The following is a 22090-nucleotide window of genomic DNA, read 5'->3' on the forward strand; positions in this document are numbered from 1 at the left end:
TGAGTAATGAGTACTCCCCCATTCTGTAGGTGGAAAAACTGAGGCGAGTGTTCAGATCACTCTCAGTCCAGGGCTCAGGTGAAAACAGAACTCTGTGAGGGCCGTTGCCACCTGGGGTGAACTGAGGGGTTGCTAGGATATTTTCGTGCATTTTAGCAAATGTTCCATCCTGTGGGCAAATGCATTCTCGTGTTTTAGGCACCAGAAGTGCAGAAGATAGAGGTGAGTGAGGAAGCATCTAGAGTTGGACCAGCAGAGAGGTGTGTGGATAGGAGGCCACTTAACTGCCCCCTCCCCCCATCTTTTGCATGACTCTGGATGACACCCCCAATCCACACATGAGAGCATCAGTGTGCTTCAAAGAGCATGAGTGTGGGTATGTCCAGTTAGAATATTTCTCCATGGCCAGGGCCCCACATAGCCCTCCCCACCAGCACACCTCCCAGGCTCCGCCCTCACCTCCACCTCCCTCCTGCCCTTCACTGCCCTTGAGTCCCAGGCTCCAGCTCTGCTGAAACCCTGTTTTCCTGAACACGGGCCAGGCTGGGTTGCACTCCTGTGTCCCAGCTTGCGCAGACACATTTATGACTATTTATCTCCTTCTCAGAGAAGAAGGGGCTACTCCCTCTGCAGAAGTCACCTCTCCAGCCCTGGTCCACTATGCACCCTGTGGCCCCTCCTGCAGCTTCACCAGAGTTACAGTTATGGGTCTTCCTGCTGGAACTGAGATCTCTTGAGCCAGGAAATGTGTTGCAAATATTAAAAAAAAAAATGTCCTAAAGAAATTGTGTGTGTGTGTGTGTGTGTGTGTGTGTGTGTGTGATCCTCTGTGCACACAATAGTTGCTTAGTACACTTTCCAGTTCAGAGAGGGAGCAAGGACTAAAAAGTCAGGTTGGAGAGGGAACTGACTGCTCAGCACGGGCCAAGGGTGGCAGAGTGAGCTGGGAGCTCGCCAGCCAGTATTTTACGGTATTTATGAAAAAAGTAATTGGGTATCTGTTTGGCCACCATGCCTCACTAACTCTAGTGTAAAATGGGATTTTCATTCTGGGAAAGGGGCCACCAGTGAACTTGTTTTCCCAGGGCCCAGGGAGGCGTGAGGAGAAGGAGGCGGTTCCCAGCTGAAGAAAAAGTAATCAAGTCAATCTCAGGTTTAACTCCCCTTTGACCTCTTGTCCCTGACTCTCACTGACACCAGGCACTCCTGGCGGGTCACCTGGGGGTGCCAGTTCCCCAGCCCCGTCCCTCTGCAGGGAGCTGGAGGCCAGGAGCTCCTCCACACTGGCTGCGCAGCTGGAAACAGCTGTGCACAGCGCAAACCCGGCACAGCCCAAGCCAGGCACCGACCTATGCAAACACGGGCAGAATTACAGCCGCCCCTAAACAAATTAGCATCCTTTAAAAGGTGAAAAGCTCCATAAAATGTCTGGGTTTTGTTTACGGCTTCGAGGTGGGGGTGATGGGGAGCTGGATTCAATCACTGGGTGCCCGAGGGGCGCGGGCTCTCCTTCTCGCCTGCTCTGCCCCCGCCCCGTGGGCACCGGAGCCCGGCGGCTCCCGGGCACACACACGGCCCAGCCTTCAGTGGCCGCACGGTCGGTCCTGCCATTGTTCAGCCGGCCCGGGTCCCAGCAGGTGTTCCCTAATTAGCAATCTCTTCATTTCCAATCAAAGCACAAAGCGGCCCCCAAAGCCTGTCTTTATGAGGGAGCCGGCAGCGGCTAGGGATGTGCGGGGGGATAATTGTCTTCGCCAGTGGCGGCAGTAAGCGGGCGGGCTAATTCATTATTGTAATAACTTTGCTTGTCCTTGGGGAGATGGGGGCGGGGGAGGGAGGGAGGGGAAGGGGGAGGGGACTGAGTGGGGCCGAGGGCGGGGCGGGGTGAGGGTCCGGGGCCAAGGGGTGGGGAACAGAGGAGCGAATGGACGAGGCACCTGCTCACTCCCGTCTCCCGACTGGCTCAGCACCCACGTCCCAGGATGGGTGAGTGATGAGGCTTGCCAGCCCCTCGGCTGCGGTCACCAAGTGGCAAGGCGTCCAGACTTTTCATGGTGCAGGGAGGGGCCCTGAGTTCTGAAGAAGCCCTGGGTTCTGGGAAGCAAATGCTCTGTTACCCTTCAGAGCCTGAGGGGCCGAGGCCCAGAAGTCTTAGGGTCAGGGCCATGCAGTGCGGCCCCCAGAGACAGGCCTCTGTCTTCCCAAGGGCCGAGCTCCTGGACTTGGACTCTCATCAGCCTGGAGACAGTGGCAGAGGGTTGCCAGTTAGAATTCCCCAAAGAGCTGCCCTGTGCTTTTTTTTTTTTTTTGGCGGAACAATATGGGTGACCACTCAAAGACTCCTCCCAGACGGCAGCAGCTACACAGGTGGCTGAGGGTGTCCCCAAAATGAGGTTGAGGTGGCCCCAAGCCAAGATTGCCCCCTGCTCTGTCTGGCACACTCCCTCTGACCCGTTTCTCCCACGCTGAGCAGGGCCCCCAGAGTACAAGTTTGGCAGCCCTTCCTGGCAGCGGTGGGCGGGTCATCAGGCAGCTCTGTGAAGGGTTCGGAATTCCAGCTGAGCCTCCATCTGAAACGAAGTACAGGCGTAGAGGCAGGAAGGGAGGGTGTCCCCAGTGGGGGAAACAGCATGAGCAAAGGCACGGGGTGAATCCTGGGACTGGGGCCGAAAGGAGACAGGATTGTGGGATGGGGGATGGATGTGGAGGCTGGCTGAGGGCTCATGGGAGATTCTGGGAATGGAGGGGGAGGGCAGCCCATAGCGGGCAGGACTGGCAGCTGAGGCTTCGTCTTCATTCTTTGCGCCCTCAAATCAACACTGACAGCAGCCCTGCCCGAGAGCCTCTGGGTGGCCTTGCCCTGCCCTAAAGGGTAGGGGTTAGAGTAAACCCTCTGCTTGCCATGTCGGCAGGGCTCGCCGGACTGGAACGCAAGGGAAATGGCCTGGACCAGAACAGGGACCTCCAGGGGCTCAAAGGGAGAGGGCTAGGCTTTCCCAGACTCCTCCCTCACCGCTGCAGCTGCAGCCTCCAATCCGGCCAGGTGGAACTTGCCAGGGGTCATTAGGAATGGACCAGCCCTTGGAGTTCCCACTGTGGCTCAGCAGGTTAAGAACTTGATGTCATCTCTGTGAGGATGCGGGTTCAATCCCTGGCCTCGCTCAGTGGGTTAAGGATCCGGCATTGCCGCGAGCTGTGGTGTAGGTCGCAGATGTGGCTCAGATCCCATGTTGCTGTGGCTGTGGCACAGGCTGGCAGCTGCAGCTCTGATTCACTCCTTAGCCCAGGAATTTCCATAAGCCACAGGTGTGGCCCTAAAAAGGAAAAAAATAGGAAGAACCAGCCCTTGCCTGACCCCTCACAGCCTGCCTCAGCTGAACCTTTCCTGTGGCCTCAGTGCTCAGTGGTGACCACCCAGTTGTTAGCATTGTCAGCTGCAGGATCAGAAGACCTGAGTTCGCCTTGTGGCTCCATCAGCTTTGTGTGCCTCAGTTTCCTCTTCTATAACCGGGGGATGAAGGCCCCTACCCATGTGAGTTAGCTCAGAGGTGGCGCAGAGCAGTGCTGGCTGTATGAGGCCTCCAGCTGTCTAGTGCCTGCTCTTAAAGACCTGGGGGTGGGATTAGGAGGTACAAATGACAGTGTATAAAATAAGTGAGCTACAAGGATATATCATAGCACAGGGAATATAGTCAATACTTTGTAATGACTATAAATGGAGTATTAATCTTTAGAAATTATTGTCTACCTGAAATTTACCAATATTGTAAATCAATGAGAGCTCAATGAAAAGAAGACACAGGGATGGGGGGGCATGTGAGGGGCTGTGGGGTGGGGTTCAGATCTTCTTGCTCCTTCTTCCACCTGTTTTTTCCCTCATTTGTGAAGTGGGCTGGGGGAGGCTGATCTTGGACCTTCCAAGGTTCTCAAGTTGAAGGACGACAGGAAGGGGTTATGAGGTATGGGGAGGGGGAGGCGCCAGGGGGTTGGGCAATGCAGCATCCTGTCCTCTTCTCCAGGGGCTGACTTGGAGGTCTCCACGTGGACCAGCAGGCAGAGGCCAGCCTTGTTCCCACTCAGCCCTGCTCCACTATGTATGGTTCTGTTGGGGGGGCCCGACGGCTGGCTCCTAGACCCTGGTCAGGGGCAAGGGATGAGGGGGTGCATCCTGGCCGTGCTGGCTGGGAGCCTGCCTGGTCCTGGACTTGATCTGGCTCCTAGAACAGAGAGTAGGAGGCTGGGTAGCCAGCCCCCCAGGCAACTCAGTGGTCATTGTTTCGGGGCACTGCAGCTTTGGTCCCTGCCTCTCACCCTAGATTCAGAGTCAGGAAAATCAAAAAGCCAGCCTTGCCTCCATCCCAACACTCCTCCTTACCAATTTCTAGATCACTCTTACAACGAATATTTATGAAGCATCTATCATGTGCCTGGGGGGGATCCAATGCTACTCAAGTGGGTAAGAGGATGCTTGGGGCAGCCTCTCTCTGAGGATGGACAAGGCCACTCTGAGGAGGTGGCATTTAAGCTTCAGCTTGAGTAACTGGGAGAGAGCTAAATTAGGATCTGTGTGGGCTAGAGCAGTGCTATCCGGTGGACATCTAATGCAAGCCACAAATGGAAGCCACTCAGCTAATTTAAAGTTTTCTAATAGCCATATTTTTAAAAAGTCAAAATCAACAAGTTAAAACTATAGATTTTATTGAACCCAATATATCAAAAATCATATCATTTCAACATGTAATCAGTGTAACAATTATTACTGAGATATTTTACATTCTTTTTTTTTTTTTTTTTTGGTCTTCTCAGGGCCGTACCCGCGGTATATGGAGGTTCCCAGGCTAGGGGTCAAATCGGAGCTGTAGCCACTGGCCTACATTATAGCCACAGCAACGCCAGATCTGAGCCGTGTCTGCTACCTACACCACAGCTCACGGCAACGCCAGATCCTTAACCCACTGAGTGAGGACAGGGATCGAACCTGCAACACCATGGTTTCTAGTCGGGGTTGTTTCCGCTGTACCACGACAGGAACTCCAATTTTGCATTCTTTTTCTTGTAATAATCTTTGAATTCTGGTGTCTATTTTACACTCACAGCACTTTTCAATTCAGACTAATGGCGTTTCAAGGGCTCAATAGCCACAGATAGCTGCATTTGACAGCACAAGTTCAGAGATTAAGAGTACAAGGTCTGGAGCCACTTGCTAGCTGTGTGACCTTGGGCAAGTTGCTAAACCTCTCTGTGCTTTGGTATCTTTATCTGCAAAATGGGGTCGTGAGAGACCCTATCCCTTGGAGTTGTTATGAGAATTAAGCTCATAAACATAAAGATCTAAAATAGTGCCTGGCAGGCAGAAAGTCCTATCAGATGTTAGCTATTAAAGAGAAGAATTAGAGAACTGAGGATAACAAAACTCTGAAGGAAGAGCAGGCAAGGCAGAAAACAAAGAGCAGAAGGAAGAGTGGGAAGGCTGGTAGCCAGGGGTGAGGGGCAGCAGAGGAGGCCGGCCCGGTGGCCACCATCACGCCCAGTCTTGGAGAGCTTGGATTCCTTTTCAGCTACATGAACAGAGCCTGAGAAACTGGAGAGAAAATTCTAGAGGCTGAGACTTTGCCTGACACCTGTTTCCATCTGGAGGGCTGGGGTGTGAGCCCTGGTGGGGGGCCTGGCGCCGCCCTCAGTCTTCCCCATCTTGCTCTGACTCTGAAACTGTTGCATGCCTCCCACTCACAGCCGTCTGGGAAGCGCTGGGACATCAGCTGGAGGGGGAATATTAATGATTCAATTTTCAACTGGGTTCCACTCCAGGGCCTCGCCTGCGACATGCATTTTTAATCATAACAAAACAGAATGACAAAGGGAGTCATTTGCAGCAAGGCAGCCCCTGCTGGCTGGCCCCCCTGAAGGGTCTGCTTGCCAGGAGGGGGGGCTGGCTTCCCAGCCCACAAGACATTCCCCATTCTGGTGCCAAGGCTGCTCCCCAACTGCAGACAGGGTCCAGCTGTGGGCCCAGCCTCTGGCCATGCCATGCCCTGCAAGTCATTCTCTCTGGACGGTGACTCTCTTCCAAAAGAGGGCAAGTGGGGAGTTCCCCCGTCGTGGCTCAGTGCAAATCTGACTAGGGACCATGTTGCAGGTTCGATCCCCGGCCTCGATCAGTGTTGCCTTGAGCTGTGGTGTAGGTTGCAGACGCAGCTCAGATCTGGCATTGCTGTGGCTCTGTAGATCCATTGCTGTGGATCTGGCAGCTGTAGCTCCGATTAGACCCCTAGCGGGAACCTCCACATGCCAACCTCTGTGGCCCTAAAATACAAAAAACAAACAACAACAACAAAAAAAAGAAAGTGGGTTGGGGGAACCAGAAACATTTGTGTGACCATCGGCTAGGGCAGATAGAAGTGGGGGGTAGCAGAGACTTGACTGTCTCCTTAAGGGTTCCGGCTGATTCACAGCAGGGACAAGGAACCACGGGTTGGGGGGACGGGGGTAAGGGGCCACGTGAGTATGGAGGCTGTAGAGGATTCTACCTGCTCATCCTCCAAGGCCTGGAGACATTCTTCTTTCTCTGAGCCTCTATCAGCCTTGGGGTTGGGCACATGGAGCTGGCTTTCTGGGTTGACCGCATCCTGGTGGCACCTGTGATTGGCTGGCTCTTCTCTGAAAGAGCGGCACCTTGGTTCCCTATTGGATCACCTTCTGCGGGCTGCCGGTCCCAGCCCACCCTGTTTAACTTAGCACTGAGTCAGTCTGGAATGCTCTCCTTCACCCTTCCATCCGGCTTGCATCCCATCCCCTCCATGAGCCTCCCCTGAGCACGCAACCACGACAGCAATCTCCATCAGGCAACTCCCTCTCTGCTTTCCACCCACCTCACCAAAGTCTGCACCACTCCCTTGGCACTCCTGCTGCCCTCTAACCATCCCTCGATCGATCCTCCCTACCTCTGAGCGCCCAGTATGTACCAGGTGCTGTGCCTGCTTGCTCCACCCAGTGGGGAGGGCAAATGGTCAGCCCATAAACCTTTGCACTCTATGGGAAGTGCTGTAGTAGGAGGCGTAAAAGAAGCTGTAGGGGCAGGGGGGCCAGTACGCTCTAATGTGTACGTGCTATTTATTCCCCCGACGTTTATGAAGGCTCTGCTATGTGCCAGGCACTGTGCTGGGTGCTGTAGTGACAGTGGCGAAGGGACAGAGTTTTCAGTTTGGTGGAGAAGATTAAACAAACCAACAGGTGTCCCAGGCTTCTTTTGATATGTGCCCTGTGTCTTATAGGCAGCAGGTGCTCAATAAATGCTTCCTGGCTGGTTGGCTCTCTGTTGCATAATTCTTGGACTGGGCCATTTTCTTCCCCCTTGCTTTATGTTTGTGAGGCTGGTTTCTAGGTTGAGCTTTTACCTACTTCCCGCCAGGAAGCCCCTGTCTGGATTAGGCTAGCTCTGATCTCAGGTGTGATGAATTAATAAGAGCAACCACCAACATTTATCACATGCTTGTTAAGTGTCAGGTGCTAAGCACTTTGCCAATACAGGTAATACAGTCATATTTAATCTTTGCAACAACCTCATGGAATAGGTACTATTATTCAATTCATTTTACCAGAGGACAAAGCAGGCACAGAGAGGTTAAGTCACTTGTCTGAGGTTGCACAGCAAATAACAGGAAGACCTGGGATATAAACCCTGGCAGTCTGACCCCAGAATCTGTGCTCTAAACCACATGTGTCACTCTGAAGCTGCCTCCTCTCCTATGTAAAACAGGTTAGAAAAACCTATTTTCACCCTGTTCGCAGAAACTTGCTGCCTTTTAGTTGACAGGGCGCCATGACTGGCTACATCTAGGCTGCACGCCACACGCTCCAGCCATCACGGGATGGCAGTGCTGGGGCTCTCCTGCTCTGCTCTTGTGTTTCAGCCAAGGGAACCAAAGACCAGAGATGGGAAGGGCCTAGTCCAAGGGCTTAAGACCCAGTCTTAACTGAGCAGCAGTCCTGGCCCAGGCTCTCCACAGCCTCTGGCTGACTTCTGAGTGTTGTTTTACGTGGGGTAGTAGAAATTGGGTGGCAGAGAGCTGGTCTCAGGTGGAGAGAACAGAAAGGCCCATGGGCAGCCCATGACCCCTTGAGTCTGCACCTGCCTCCCAGCTGTCCTTGAACTCCGTAGGTCCTGATTCCTGGGTTCTCCAGCCCACTGCTCTCTGCCCTCCTCACCCTGTGCCCGCACTTCATTGCCGGCACCTCTCTTCCCTTCCCTGGTCCTCCCCCTGGGGTGCCAGACAGCAGCAGGCCATGCTTCTCCCCATGTGGCCAGGGCAGGAGTGGGAGTAGGGAGACTTCCCCAAGGACCCTTCTCCCTCTTCAGGGATTCCGGCACGTGTGCCAGCCTCTTCTGGGGGTGGCGATCCAGCAGCGAACAAGAGACACACAAGTCCTCACCCTCGTGGATCTTACATTCATGTGTGTTAGCGGCTTGGGGGGCAGATAAAAGCAAGACAGAACCAAATCTAAGAAAATAAATGCGTGTAGTACATTAAGTAGGTAAGTGCATGGAGAAATAGGAAAGCAAGGGCGTCAAGGGCGCTTACTGGAATTGAGTAGAGACCTCGAGGAGGTGAGGGAGGGAGCCCTGCAAACATCTATAGGAGAGCAGGTCAGGCATAGGGAACACACAGCAAGTGCAAAGGTCCTGAGGTAGAGATGGGCTCGGTGTGTTCAAGGCACAGCAAGGAGGCCGGTAGCTGGTGTGGAGCAGTGAGAAGTATCGAAAGAGATGCCACGGGACCGTCAACCTCCGAGGATGGACGGCCACTCCCTTATGCCACTCACTGAGGGTGTCAGTGAGAGACAGAAACCACTTGCAGTGGCCCCGAGGCCATCTGTCCAGTGCATGGGGCCGAGGTCAGCTGTCCAGTGGGTGGAGGTGGAGGATTCCACCATGGAACCAGTCTCCCCCCGCTGCCCTGGTCAGCTTTGTGAAAACCACTGGCAGGTAGAAAGTGTACCCAGAGGTAGTGTTTCTGTTCTTTCCAGCCCCTGCCTCTTGACTGAGGGCGTTCCAGAAAAAGACTGGTCCGCTTACCTCCCTTGTCATCTTCTCACTTTCCATGGTACTGTGGGCAGAATCCATAGAACTTTCTAGGAAGCAGGTGATGGGGAGAGTGTTGGACTGGGGGGCAGGTGCTTGATTTTTCATTTGGCTGACGCTCCATCACCTGCAGTTCTCCACAATGCCAATGACTTTCTCGTCCCTCCAGAAAAGGGCTTTTCAAAGCTCTTGTTCCCACAGCTGCACTAGGAAGCAGGCCTCCGTCAATCACTGGCGTTTCTAGGAACTTATGAGATCCTGGTCGTTGTTCTGAGGAGACCGTACCCGGGGGACCCTCAATGAACACAGCCTCATTATTACTCTGTCCTGTGTCTCCCGCTCACCAGCAGGTAGGAATCCCTAATGTGTGTGGCACGGGGTCTCCTGAGGACACGGGCCACAGGGCTAAGGCTATTTGTGCTTCTGTAGCCTCCTCCTCCTTCCTGCCTCCAGCCGCCTCTCTCTCGGATTTAAGGGCATGTTTTATTCCCGAGCTGCCTGAGGGCTCCTCTTCTGATTGTATTAAAGTCTCCGTAATTCTCCCCTCATTAATGATTGGCATATTTTTACCTCTCACTAAAGGAGCTTCAAGGCGACTCCCGGGGGGCCCTACTCTCCGAATGAAACAATTTCATCCTGCTCCAGAAACGCATTAAAAAAGGGTTTGTCAGGATCTTATCACCAGTTAGAGAAGGCTAATCAAATTACTTCTATTTATTAGCTGGTCTGGCACTATGTCATTCCATCAGACCCTGGTCCTGGCTCCGGCCTGGCTGCTGGAGGAAGGCAGTGCTGGGTGCCCAGCCACTCGGCCCCCAGCTACCACCTTGGCACCAGCCCTGCCTTCCAGGGGAGCTGGGATGAGCCTTTGGTACACCTGACCAGAGTCACCTATGGCTCCGGGGTGATGGCCCCTTGCAGGAACCTGCGTGTTCTCATAGCCAGAGGGCGCCCCTCAGCCCCACGCTGCCTGTCCTCGGCAGAGCCAGCGAGGAAACTGCAGCGTATTTACAAGAACGCCGGAGCCATACTCTCTCCTACTTGGGGAGAGAAGAGTATAGACTATTTCATCTTCCTCTAGAGAATAGGTTTGTTTGTTAAAAAAAAAGAAAAGAAAGAAAAGAAAATAGTATGTATCTACCATCTCAAATTGATGATTGAGAATATGTGGTTATATATGTTTCAAGTTTGATAGCAGAAGTCACAATTCAGGTAAGTTAGTGACTCTTTTTCTGCCCATTTCCCAGTTCCATTATTCCCCTCCCTCCCCAGTGACAAGTATCACGAGTGTAGTAGGTTCCTCTCTAGGCTTTTTTTTTTTTTTTTTTTTTTTTTTTTTGCTTTTTAGGGCTGCACCCATGGCATATGGAGGTCCCCAGGCTAGGAGTCAAGGGGTCAAATCAGAACTACCGCTGCCAGCCTACTCCACAGCCACAGCAACGCAGGATCTGAGCCATGTCTGCCACCTACGCCACAGCTCGCGGCAACGCCAGATCCTTAAGCTACTGAGGGAAGCCAGGGATCGAACCCACGACTTCATGGTTCCTAGTCGGATTCTTTTCCATTGTGCCACGATGGGCACTCCCTCTCTGGGCTCTTAAAAATTCTTTAAAATAACATTTGTGTGTCCAAGGAGGGTATGATCTGGGTACCGTTGTTCGTTTCCACTCTGTAGCATCGTGGATGTCAGCACGAACTCTGGCATCAAAGCGGGGCTGCAGCTGGGTGACTTTTAGCGAGTAACCTCCCTTCCCTATGCCTCAGTTTCCCAGCCTCTATAATGGGGGTAATAATAGCTACCTGATAGGGTTTGTTGGTTGTGAGGACGAAATGAGATAACGAACTCACTCAGCGACATGTCCAGCACATGGTGAGCATTCGAAGGTGACGGGCATCACCTCCTCTCCCCCTTCCACCAGCGCCCCGTAGCGGGAGCCCAAGTGGCTTCCAGGCTCCACCTTCAATGTACGTGTTGGTGCCCATCCAGCTTGAGGCTGCTAGAGGATGTGTGGTGTCCAGCTGTGTGACGTCCTGTGCTTTGCCAGGGGTCCTGCCGTGCTGCGATGCGCCGTGTGGAGGAGACAGTCTGGGTGGGAGAATTGGGCCAGCCTGGCACCTTGGCCGGGCATCCCCTGGGCAGACCCAGGCTGGAGCAGAGGAGCAGCCCCCAGCCTGGCCAGCCGGAGGCAACGGGGGCTCTTCCAGCTGCACGGCTGCCTCCACAGCCCCGGGAACCGTTCAAAAGACTGCACCGCGTGCCCCTCACGTCGCACAAAAGGACATATTGATTGTTTGTAGGAGCGTTTCCTGGGGTCCTTTATATCTCTCTCCCGCCACCATAATGAAGAGGCTGAGGCGGGGAGAGGCCAGCACACATCCATTGGGGCGGGATTTCTTCATCTTATCAATCAGGACTTTAATTAGACACGTCCAAGAGGGCAGTTCCATCTTGGGGCAGGCGGCAATCTTTATCAAGCATGCCACATCTCTAATTACTGTGTCCTGACAGATAACAATGGGGGGCCAGGGTGGGGGGCCCTGGAGGCAGGGAAAGGACAGCGGGGGCTGGCGAGTGGCCGTTCACCCAGGGAGCGCGTCCTTCCCAAACAACACAGAAGAAATCGCTCCGGCTCTGACATCCAGGGGCAGGGGATGTGGCCTCAGATAACAGCCCTCAGAGGGACTGCGGGGACAGGGGACGGGGGGGGGGGGGGCAGGGGGAGGGGAGGGCCTGGAGGTGGACAGGTGCAAGAATCCCTGTCTCCAGGCCCTGTGCTCCTGACCCATGCTTCTTTCGTTTCTTTAGCTCTGAATTTCATTTTTTGCTCAGTGTTTTTAATGACATCATCGAAAATGCAAGGAAGTTCTGGGTTGGACTCCTATGGCCTGGTCCTTGGCTGCACGTCAGTTTCTGTGACCTTAGACGGAGCAGCTTAACCTCTCTGGGCTCTGTTGCCTGTGAACCTGAGGGTTAGCCATGACCATGAACTGAGATGTGTGTGCAGGTAGCTGTGTTCCCCTCCTGCCTGCTGTTCCTTCCTTCCCACCATCTGGTGAGTGGCCTTATTTAGGGCCTGGGGACAGCTGACATCATCAAAGGCTAAAGACGAAGCCTCCCGGCTTTCCGGCTTTCCGAGGTGAGTTTTCCGCTCAGCAGTGTTGAATATCCTCAGGGGACTCTAGGGGGTGGCAAATGAGGTGCCAAGCAGCAGGGCTGCCAAACTGCCTTGGGTGAGGTCTGCTGGCTTAGGGGTGACAGAAGTAGCATGCAAGGTGGAGCTGGGTCCGAGTTGAAATGCTGGTGCCCTTTGGAGGGTGTTCAATCATTTCTTCTCTCTGAGCTTCAGTTTCCTCACGAGAATGGGGGTAATCTCCCCGTCCTCTCAGGGCTGGAGCGGTGGCCCCCGAAGACCCGTCCGCAGCCGGGTAGCTGCTTGGTGGTAGCTGCTTGGTGGGTTCATTGAGATTAATCCAGGTTGCCCAGGCCCCCTTTCATCCACGTGTGCCAGCATCCCTGACGTGAGGCACTCCCTCCTCTTCTCTCTTGCAGGGACTGGGTCTCCAGCTCTGAGCTGCACCCTCTTGGGGCCGGAGACCAGGCGTTTCTCAGAAGAGCATGATGCTCGCCCTCTCTGGACACTGTCCCAGCTCTTTGGCTGGGGGCCTCGCGCCCTGCTGCCCCTGCCCCCACACCACATTCTGACCTCTTTCAGAGGTACCTGAAATTCACACCCCTTTGGCCAGGCCTCCGATAACCAGTTCCTGTGATCATTCCCGGTGGCCTCCTGCCCCCAAGGCCTCCCAGCTCTCCCGACACCATTAGAACCTTGTTCCCAGGCCCTGGCAGCTGGCATGTCTCTCTCGAGACTCAGCTTAAAAGTGTGCAATGCTCCTGGTCTCTAAAGCCAAGTCCCAGGAAGGAATGGGCCCTGGGGCTCCCAGAGTAGGATGGGGAGCAGAGGCTCAGTGCTAGCTCTTTTTTTTTTTTTTTGTAATTGAATTATCACACCTAAACCCCGGTTTCCTAAGTCTGTTTTTCATATTTTCAATTTGATGTAAAGTCAGGTAGTCTATATTTTGTACATGTCCATTCGGTCCAGCTGATTAATGACCCTGTTCAGTCCAACTATGTCCTTGCTGATTTTCTGCCTGCTGGGTCTCCTAACTACTGATGGAAGGAAGGGAGTTGCTGTCTCCAACTGTAATAGTGGCGTCGTCTATTTCTCGAGGCAGCTTTTGCCTTATGTGTTTTGACTTGCTCTTATCAGGCACATATACAGTAAGGATTGTTATGCCTTCTTAAAGAGGTGACCCCCTTATCCTTATGTAATGCCTCTCTCTATCCATGATAATTTTCCTTATTCTATAGTCTGAAATTCACAAGTGCTAGCTCTCTATGAAGCATTTAATTGGTCAAAACAGCTTTCCTAGGGTGTTCCTATGGTGGCTTAGTGGGTTAAGAACCTGATATAGTATCCATGAGGATGCGGGTTCGATCCCTGGCCTCTCTCAGTGGGTTAAGGATCCTGAGTTGCTGTGACTGTGGTATAGACCGGCAGCTGCAGCTCCTATTTGACCCCTTGCTTGGGAACCTCCATATGCCTCAGGTACAGCCCTAAAAAGTGGAAAACAACACCAACAGCAAAGAAAAAACAATCTTCCTAGACAGAGACCTCAGTCCCTGCTCAGAGAAGTAAAAAGAACTCACCCACAGTCTCTCAGAGTCAGAATTTGAACCTAGTTCTGGTGGTGAAGTTTATCTTCTTTAAACTACTCAGATAGGGAAGTAAGAATATTCAAAACTGAATGAGACCGAGCACGACAGGTTAATCTCAGAAGGTCCCTACAGGAGGATTCTTGTGAGATGCTTTTGACAAACCCAGTCTCCCCTTTCTCCAAACGGATAGCCTCCAATCTGCGGGAGAATGGTGTAGCAGGTGGCAGTCGGGAGGTGGAGTTCATGGTCCCTGAGAGCACCTTGTGAGGCCACCAGCCTGGTTGACCCTGGGCGTGGGCTGGTGGGGACCCCAGGGTAGAGTTTCAGAATGGCAGGCGGTAGCTGTGGCCACGGCCGTGCACCCAAGGATGATGCCCGGCCTCCCCTCAGAGACGTGGGGATGTACGTGGCGACAAGGGGCTAAGGACCACGCCAGAGGATGGTGGCGGGATCCTGGGTGTAATGGGAGGTCACAGCAGGGACCAGGCCTGGGGACCAGAGTGCCCAGGAGGCCTGCCCAGGTGTGAGTTACCCCCTGCCTCTGCCTCTCCAGATCACACACCTTTCAGCAGAGGTGGCATCCTACCAAGTAAGAAGGAACATTGGGGGCCAAGGTCGGAGGTCGGGTTGGTGAGAGCCCTAAGCAGGCCTGCAGGTGAAGCCTGTGAGCTCCAGGCCTTTCCAAGACCAGGGGAATCCTGCCCATCACAGCAAAGGCACCCCTTGACCTGACATAGCATGTTACAGATACCTCCACCTGCACTCTTTCCTGAGAGATTGGTGATGGGATCATCCCCTTTAACCCAGATGAGGAAACAGGTGCTTAGGAGCATGGGCAGTGGGGCCAAAGAGCTCTGGTTTGGGTTCGGTCCACCTGAGCTTCGGTTTTCTCATCTGTAAAACGGAAAGAGTAACATTGAATGCACAGAGCTGTTGGGTGGCCGTTATGTGGCATATTTTCTGGCTCAGAGTAAGAACTGGATAAATAGTAACTGCCTGGATTCTTCATTCATTCATTCATTCATCAAGGAAATAACTCATCAAGCACCTACTTCATGCCAGGCACGGTGCCAAGTCCTAGGATCACAGCAGCGTACTTGACAGCCAAGTTCCTACTCTTGAGGCACTTAGTGGGGAGATGGGCGGTGGTGACTGAGTAAACAGGGTGAGAGCCCTGCAAAGTGAAATACATGGTGAGGAGAGAATTAAACAGGGCGCTGGCGAGACAGTGGCTGGGGAGACAGAAGGATCTTGGAGACGGAGTGTTCAAGGAAGGTGCCTTGGGACTTTTTGATGTCAGCAGGAAATGTGAGAATGACCAAGTCGTGCCAAGAGCAGCCATGCAAAGACCTGGGGTCCTTAGAATGTTCGTGGAGCAGAAGTGGGTGGAACGCAGTGAGGGGAAGAGTGGACCAAGAAGTTGGACAGACAGACCCGCAGGGCTTTGAAAGTCACAGTGAGGAGCTGGTGGTTTATTCTACGCACAGTGTGAATGCCTGGAGGGGTTTTAAGGAGGGGAGAGAAAATGTGATGCAGTGCTTGAGAGCATGAAACCTGAAGCCAGGCTGTCTGGATTCGAGTCCCATGTAACCACCCCTCAACTTAGTGTTTTAAAACAATAAAAAGCATGAATTTTGCTCATAAATCTGAAATGTGAGCAAGGCTTGGGGAGAATGGTTTGTGGCTGCTCTGCGAACATCCAACTGCAGTGGGGCTGGAGTTGATGGCTCACCCACATGTCTAGCAGGGGGCATTGGCCATTGGCCAGACTCCCAGCCAGGGGTCTCAGGTCCTCTTACATGGGCTTCTGCTGCTTGGGCTTCCTCACAGCCTGGTGCTTGGGTTCCTAGAGTGAATATCCAAGGGGACTGGCTGCTTCTGATCTGGCCTTAGAATTTGTAACCACATACTAGGGAGTTTGGAGAGGTAGGTTAGGTGAGAGATCCATCAGGCAAAAGCTTGTCCGTCAAGGTAAGGAGTTTCTACTTTATTCTAAATGCAACGTGAAGTCACTGGGTGATTTTAAATAGGGCAATGGCACACAGCTCAGATTCTGGAATTGGGCTGCCTGGATTTCAATGCCGATACTAATTAGCTGTGTAATTGGGGGTATGTTTCATAACTTCTCTGGTCTCAGTTTCCTCATCTGTGAAATGGGATTTGTGACCGTACCTACCTCAGAGGGTTGTTATGAGGATAAAATCAAGGTAACTCCTGCTTGCAAGGGACTGGGACAGTGCCTGGCACAGTGCCTGGCACACAGGTGCTCCAAACCTGCTCTGTTACCATGCGAGCTTCTGAGCACGTGTTCCGGCTGCCATGAAGGAAAGGCATGGCAGGGCATTTGAGTAGGATCAGGGGGACCTCAAGACTTGAATTTAGACCGTTCCGGTGCTCTGCACACATTTGCCTGATTGGCTCCTTCCCGTGTGCAGGATCCTGTTTGTGCTCCTTTTCCTAGAGCTACTGTAACAAAGTACCACAAACTGGGTGGCTGGAAACAACAGACATTCTCTCAGGGTTCTGGAGGCTGGAAGTCCAAGATCAAGCTGTCTGCAGGGCCAAGCTCCCTCCAACGGCTCTAGGGAAGGATGTGTTCCCTGCCTCTCCCCGGCTTCTGGTGGTGGCCAGAAATCCTTGGCATTCCTGGCCCTATAGGTGCATCTGGTCTCTGCCTCTGTCTGTCTGTGTTTCAGTGTCCAAACCTCCCTCTTCTGAGAAGGACATTGCCCGCCCCCCTCAGCTAGGATGACCTCCCTTCCCCTGATTACATGTGCAGAGACCCTATTTCCAAGTACGTCACATTCACAGGTGGACATGTATTTAGTGGGACAGTATTCAATCCTGGGCACTCTCGGGGCTGTTTGGGGGCTGAAAGGATGGAACAGCAGCAGGTCCTGCCCTAAAAGTGGGGAAACCTCTGCAGGGATTCCCGTTACACCTGCTGGGGAACTGCTCTGTGGCCTGGGGGGAGGCAAACTACACCCTGGGCTCTAGAGTCCCACCTTCTCTTGGTGCCTCAAAGGCTGGACCCTGAAAAGACAGCACCCAGCCAGGGCGACACAATGTGTCTCCCGGTTCTAAACCAAGGGACGGAGCGCATGGGAGCTTTTTGTCTGCCCGAGAGACTCCTCCGAGGCTGGGCCTCAAGATGCCAGGGGCCAGATTCTCGGTGAGCTGGCTGGGAATGCAGGCCACCAGACCACCCCTTCCCGTGTCCCAGGCAGCTGGCTGTGCTGCTTCTGGAGCCTGGGAGCCACGTGACCAGGCCCGGGGGGCGTCTGCCCTGCCCCGGCCGCTCTGACAGGCTGTCCCCCGCCAGCCTGAGCCAGGCCCTGCCTGGTCTGAGGAGTGTGCATGGGATCAACCAGGATTCCGTAATTGGACTGTTGTTCTTTCATTTTGCCACGTCGTAGCGTGTGGATTATAGACACCACGTGCTATAGATTTCCTGTCAGTCCTCATGAATCAAGCCCCACTGTCTTATTTACTGTTGGCCAGCGGCTGTGAATAACATCGCCCCCCAACACACACACACACACACACACACACACGCACACGCACACGCACACGCACACTCACAGGCAGATGCTCGAGCAGACACCGCCCGCAGAGCCGGCCAGCGGGGTCTCCTAATGCTGCTGCTGGCCAGGAGCCTTCCCGTCCATCCTGCCTCCATCCCGCCCGGCCCCTTGGAATTAGCTAGACGTCTGGGTGCAGCCTCACTCTATAGAGAGATGGCTTCATTCAGACTTTATATTTTCTTATCCCATGTGGCTTACTCTCTGTGGGCTTAAGGAGTCCGGCCTCTAGACTAGCCTGCTGTCCATCTACGCCAGTGCGTGCAAGCGGTGAGAAAAGCTTAATATTGTGACGGGGCCTGGGGCCAGAGAGACGTGGCTTAGATCCCAGCGAGGTCTCTCAAAATCTGGGCAACCCTGGGCTGATTACGTGTTCCCCGAGTCCTAGTTTCCGCATCTGTAAAAAGAAGGACTAATAGCATTCATGAGTGTGTGTGTGGGTGTGTGTGTGAGAGAGGGGGGGGGAGAGAGAGGGAGGGAGAGAGGGAGAAAGAGAGGGAGAGAGAGGGAAAGGAAAGGAAGTAGAGCGGGCCTGGGATAGAGAGGGATGATTAAATATGAACTTGCCTGAAGCCTTTAGCACAGGGGCAGCCTACATGATATGAGCTGTTCTTATGGATACTTGATGCCACTGAGGGCATATCACAGACACTAAGCCAGCTCACTAATCTGCCCAGCAACAATTCTAAGTGGGTATGGCTCCATTTTGCATATAGAGAATTCAAGGCGGAGTTCAACTAGCATTCATGAGGATGCGAGTTTGATCCCTGCCCTTGCGCACTGGGTTGGGGATCCAACGTTGCCGTGAGCTGTGGGGGCCGCAGGTACGGCTCAGACCCTACATGGCTGTGGCTGTGGCATATGCCGGCGGCTAAAGCTCCGATTCAACTCCTAACCTGGGAACCTCCATATGGCATGGGTGTGGCCCTAAAAAGACAAAAAAAAAAAACCAAAAAACTCAAGGCCCAGAGGGGTTAAGTAATTTGTCCAGAGTTGCACAGCTATTAAGTGATGCAGCCAGGACTCGAAGCCGGCTTCTGCTGGCTCTAAGGTCCAGGGCATCTCCTGTAGGCCCACTTTGAGGTCAAGGACTCCAAGCAAACAGTTTAGAAGGAGCCTCTTTGTCCCACTGAGCCAACACCCAGTTGATTGCCAAAGCAGTGGCTCCTTCCTTCATCTCTCTTACTCATGCAGGAGCTATTCTGATGGATGTTTCTCCTCCTTTGGCGCTTAAACCCTGATTTTGCTGCTCAGGGCTAGTTGGCGGGGGCGGGGGGGGGTCAGGAGTGGAGTTTATAGATTCTTGCCTTTCTGTATTGAGGACTGTTATCACTTATAGCACGCACATCGGACTGGGAGCTTCGGCGGGTGTGCACCGTGAGTGTCTAGTTCACTCTTCTCCCGACACCTGCTAACTGGGCAGGAACTACCTGGATGTTTGCATGGATGGGTGTGTATGTCCCTACCAGCTTCATAAGAAACGTATCTGCATTTTAAACTAGACACGTGCCGCGTTTCCCGTTGGCTCGCTCTTGTCCGGTATCCTCAGCCATTTCAAGGTGGCGCAAACCTGGGAAAATCATCATTAAAATGCATATTCCTCTGCTACAATTTAAACAGATGCTGGCTCTCAGCAAAGGAAATACCAGGGACTCCCTCCTCACCCCACCGCCTATAGGGTGCCGGGCTGGGCTCAGCCTCTGATGGGGTCTGGCTTGCTGGCCCCCAGAGGCTCCCAAGGGGCTGGACCTCAAAGACAACAGGACTCCTCCCACCAGAATTCTGTCCTATTGCAGCCCTGCAGGCTGCTTTCTTTCTTTTCTCTTCTTGTATCTTCAAAATACACCAGGAAAGAGGGACTGAGGCTTCCATTTTTTTCTGGACTAGACCTTGGAAACGTTTTGGGTTAATTTCATTCTTAAGGCAGTGTGGTTCCTGAGAAAGCAGGTCACTTGGTCTCTCTGAGCCTTGATTCCTGAGCCATAAAATGGGTCTAAGAATCTCTGCCTCTCAGGGATGTTATGGAGCTTGGAGTCCAAGTCTGGGGTGAAGGATCATATTCCATTTGTTCTGGGTCTTCCCAGGCACAGAGAGTGTATTAAATAAATAGGGCTGATTTTAGCACAGAGCTGTTGATTGCCACTGGAACTTCAGAAATTTCTAAGCAGGGGAATTCCCATTGTGGCTCAGTGGTAATGACCCGACTAGTATCCATGAGGATGCGGGTTTGATCCTTGGCCTCGCTCAGTGGGTTAAGGATTCAGCATTGCTATGAGCTGTGGTGTAGGTTGCAGATGCAGCTTGGATGATCTGGCATTGCTGTGGCTGTGGCGTAGGCCTGCAGCTGCAGCTCCAATTCAACCCGTAGCCTGGGAACTTCCATAGGCAGCAAGTGCGACCCTAAAAAGCAAGCAAGTAAGCAAGAAAGAAAAGAAATTTCTAAGCAGAGGTGCTTTTGCGTGCATGCCTTAGGCCCCTTTTGTCTGGAAAGGTAAACACGTTTCTTCCTTCCCCCAGGAAGAGAGACCTCTGTGGAGTAATAAGGCCCACCAAGCAGATAATGTTTAAATGAGACGCGCCCTAACCTGGAGTCTGCTCCGTGAGTCATCTCCAAGCCGGCCCCCTCCCTGCTCTCCAATAGAAGCTTTCTCGGGCTTGTTCTGTGCCCAGAGGAAATGCTTCAATCTCAAATGTAATTGTGTCTGAGGAGGTGTCCTCTGCCACCAGGCAGGTCACGGAGCCCATGAGTGAGTCAGCGCATCCGGGCGGAGTTAATTAAACCAGGAGGGCCGCTGCAGCAGCAAGATGACTCCCGGTGTGGGCCAGGGCTTCCAGCTGTGGTCTGCTGGGCTCCAAAGGGTACAACGGGGGGACGGTCACGGAGCCAGCGGTCTGGGTCTGAGCAGGGAGGTGAATCTAGGTGGGAGGTAGAGGCTCTCCAAACTAGCTCAACACATTGGCTTAATATTGACTTTCCACTTTCCTTTGGATTCTGTATGCAAAATTCAAATAATCAAGAGTTCCCTGGAGTTCCTGTTGTGGCGCAGCAGAAACAAATCCGACTAGGAACCATGAGGTTGCAGGTTCACTCCCTGGCCTCAGTCAGTGGGTTAATGATCTGGCATTGCTGTGGCTGTGGGGTAGGTCGCAGATGTGGCTCAGATCCTGAATTGCTGTGGCTGTGGTGTAGGCCGGCAGCTGTAGCTCCGATTTGACCCCTAGCCTTGGAACCTCCCTATGCCATAAGTGTGGCCCTAAAAAAAAGCCCCCTGTGAGTGCTCTGTACCCCATGAGATGCACTGGTCTGGAAGGAGGGGTAATTTTCTGCTATTCGCCTGGGGAGGTGTGGCCTCATAACAGACCCCAAGATGTCCAGGGCCTAGGATGGTGCCTGGCACCAGACGTAATTCACAACTTTGAATGAATGAATGAGGTTTAGACTCTCCCACTGGAGTTTATCTTGACTGCCAATGGCTGGGTGGAGGGTAAGAGAAGAGCGAAAGAAATGAGACGTTACGAGGAAAATAGAGAGCGTGTGTCCACTGGAATGTAAATTCTGCGCAGGCAGGACGTTTTGTCTGTTTTCTCACTGCTGGATCCCTAGTGCCTAGAACAATCCCGGCTTCAGGGAAGTGCACTCATAGTAAAGTTTTGTTGAGCGAGTGACTAGGGAAGGAGGGAAGGAAGGAAGAGCAGGAAGGAGGAAAGGACTCCATCCATGCAGCCGATGGGTCTAAGGAGAAGCAGGCAAGCTTGGTGAGAGCAGTATTACTCCCGACAGCATCCTTTCTTCCTCGCCCCATCCTTGGGTACCTGTTCATGGGGAAGGCAAATGGTCTCTTAGCAAATGACGTGGAGTTTCTTTTCTTCCTCCTTCCTCTTGCCTTCACCCAGCAACTCTCTCTGATTTCTGAAACATCCACCCCAGGGGAGGTTGTAGCCAAGAGCTGGCCCCAGACCCAAATGGGACATTTGAGTGCAATCTCCGCCCCCCTTCCCCCTCCCTAAGCTGGCCTGGACAATCCAGAAGGAACCTCTCCTTCTCCCTCAAGCCTGTCCTCCCTCCAGCCAGCTGCAGCTGCAGGCAGGGGGCCCATGCCCAGCTTCCTTTGACTGAGGAAGGCAGGTGCTGTGCTCGGCCAGCTTCCCCCATTCCTCTTCCCCCCCTGCAGTTAGCTGTCTCCTAGAGAGATGTCTGCCCAGCAGAGTTTCGGGGAGCTGAAGGGGCTGGCAGGAGGCTGGCAGGGCTGCCCAGGAGATTCAATGTCAGTGCTGCAGGGGCCCCAACCTCCCAGGATGGCAGAAGCCACTAGGGCCATATGTCTCCACCACTTCACAAGGAGGGACCAGGTCTCTCCAAAGTTTTCAGATCAGGGCATTTTGTGCATTTCCAAACCAGAATATTCTAAACCACGCAAGTCAGTATTCCGCTCCTAAGAACCGGGAGCGCTCAGGTGAACCAGGCACAGTGACAGCTGTGTGAAGGCATTTTGTGGAGTGACTGTTGAATGAGAGGAGCTGGGCTGTGTATGACTCCTCATGAGGCTCAAGCCCTCTATCTGCCACTGTCATGGGCCACCTGGGCCCAGCTGGACCAACTAGCATGCTGCCGCCTCTCCCTTTGCCCCCCCACACTCCAGGAATCAGTGAGCAGTACAGCAGCAACATGGGGCTTTGGCGATGCTGAGTGGGGCTGGCAGAGCCAGGGTTGGC

The 22090-nt window shown here is 53.3% G+C and overlaps 1 protein-coding gene across 2 annotated transcripts in view; it reads left to right on the forward strand.

The window, feature by feature from the left end:
• Positions 1-22090, forward strand: part of ESRRB (estrogen related receptor beta) — a 186052-nt gene that overhangs the window by 20404 nt on the left and 143558 nt on the right. The window contains exon 1 of one of the 2 annotated variants that reach the window (XM_021099542.2): positions 1897-1986. The exons of the other annotated variant lie outside the window; for it this stretch is intronic. Coding sequence (XP_020955201.1) covers positions 1925-1986 — 62 coding nt within the window. The 5' untranslated portion in view covers positions 1897-1924. Of the gene's footprint in view, positions 1-1896; positions 1987-22090 lie in introns of those variants that run through there. 2 annotated transcript variants of the gene reach the window in all.

The sequence above is a fragment of the Sus scrofa genome, chromosome 7 (genome assembly GCF_054392235.1).
Source record: "Sus scrofa isolate SSC_HxYL_T2T_F1_AM1 chromosome 7, Sscrofa_HxYL_maternal_Yorkshire_Landrace_v2.0, whole genome shotgun sequence".
In the NCBI taxonomy this organism is placed as follows: Eukaryota; Metazoa; Chordata; class Mammalia; order Artiodactyla; family Suidae; genus Sus; species Sus scrofa.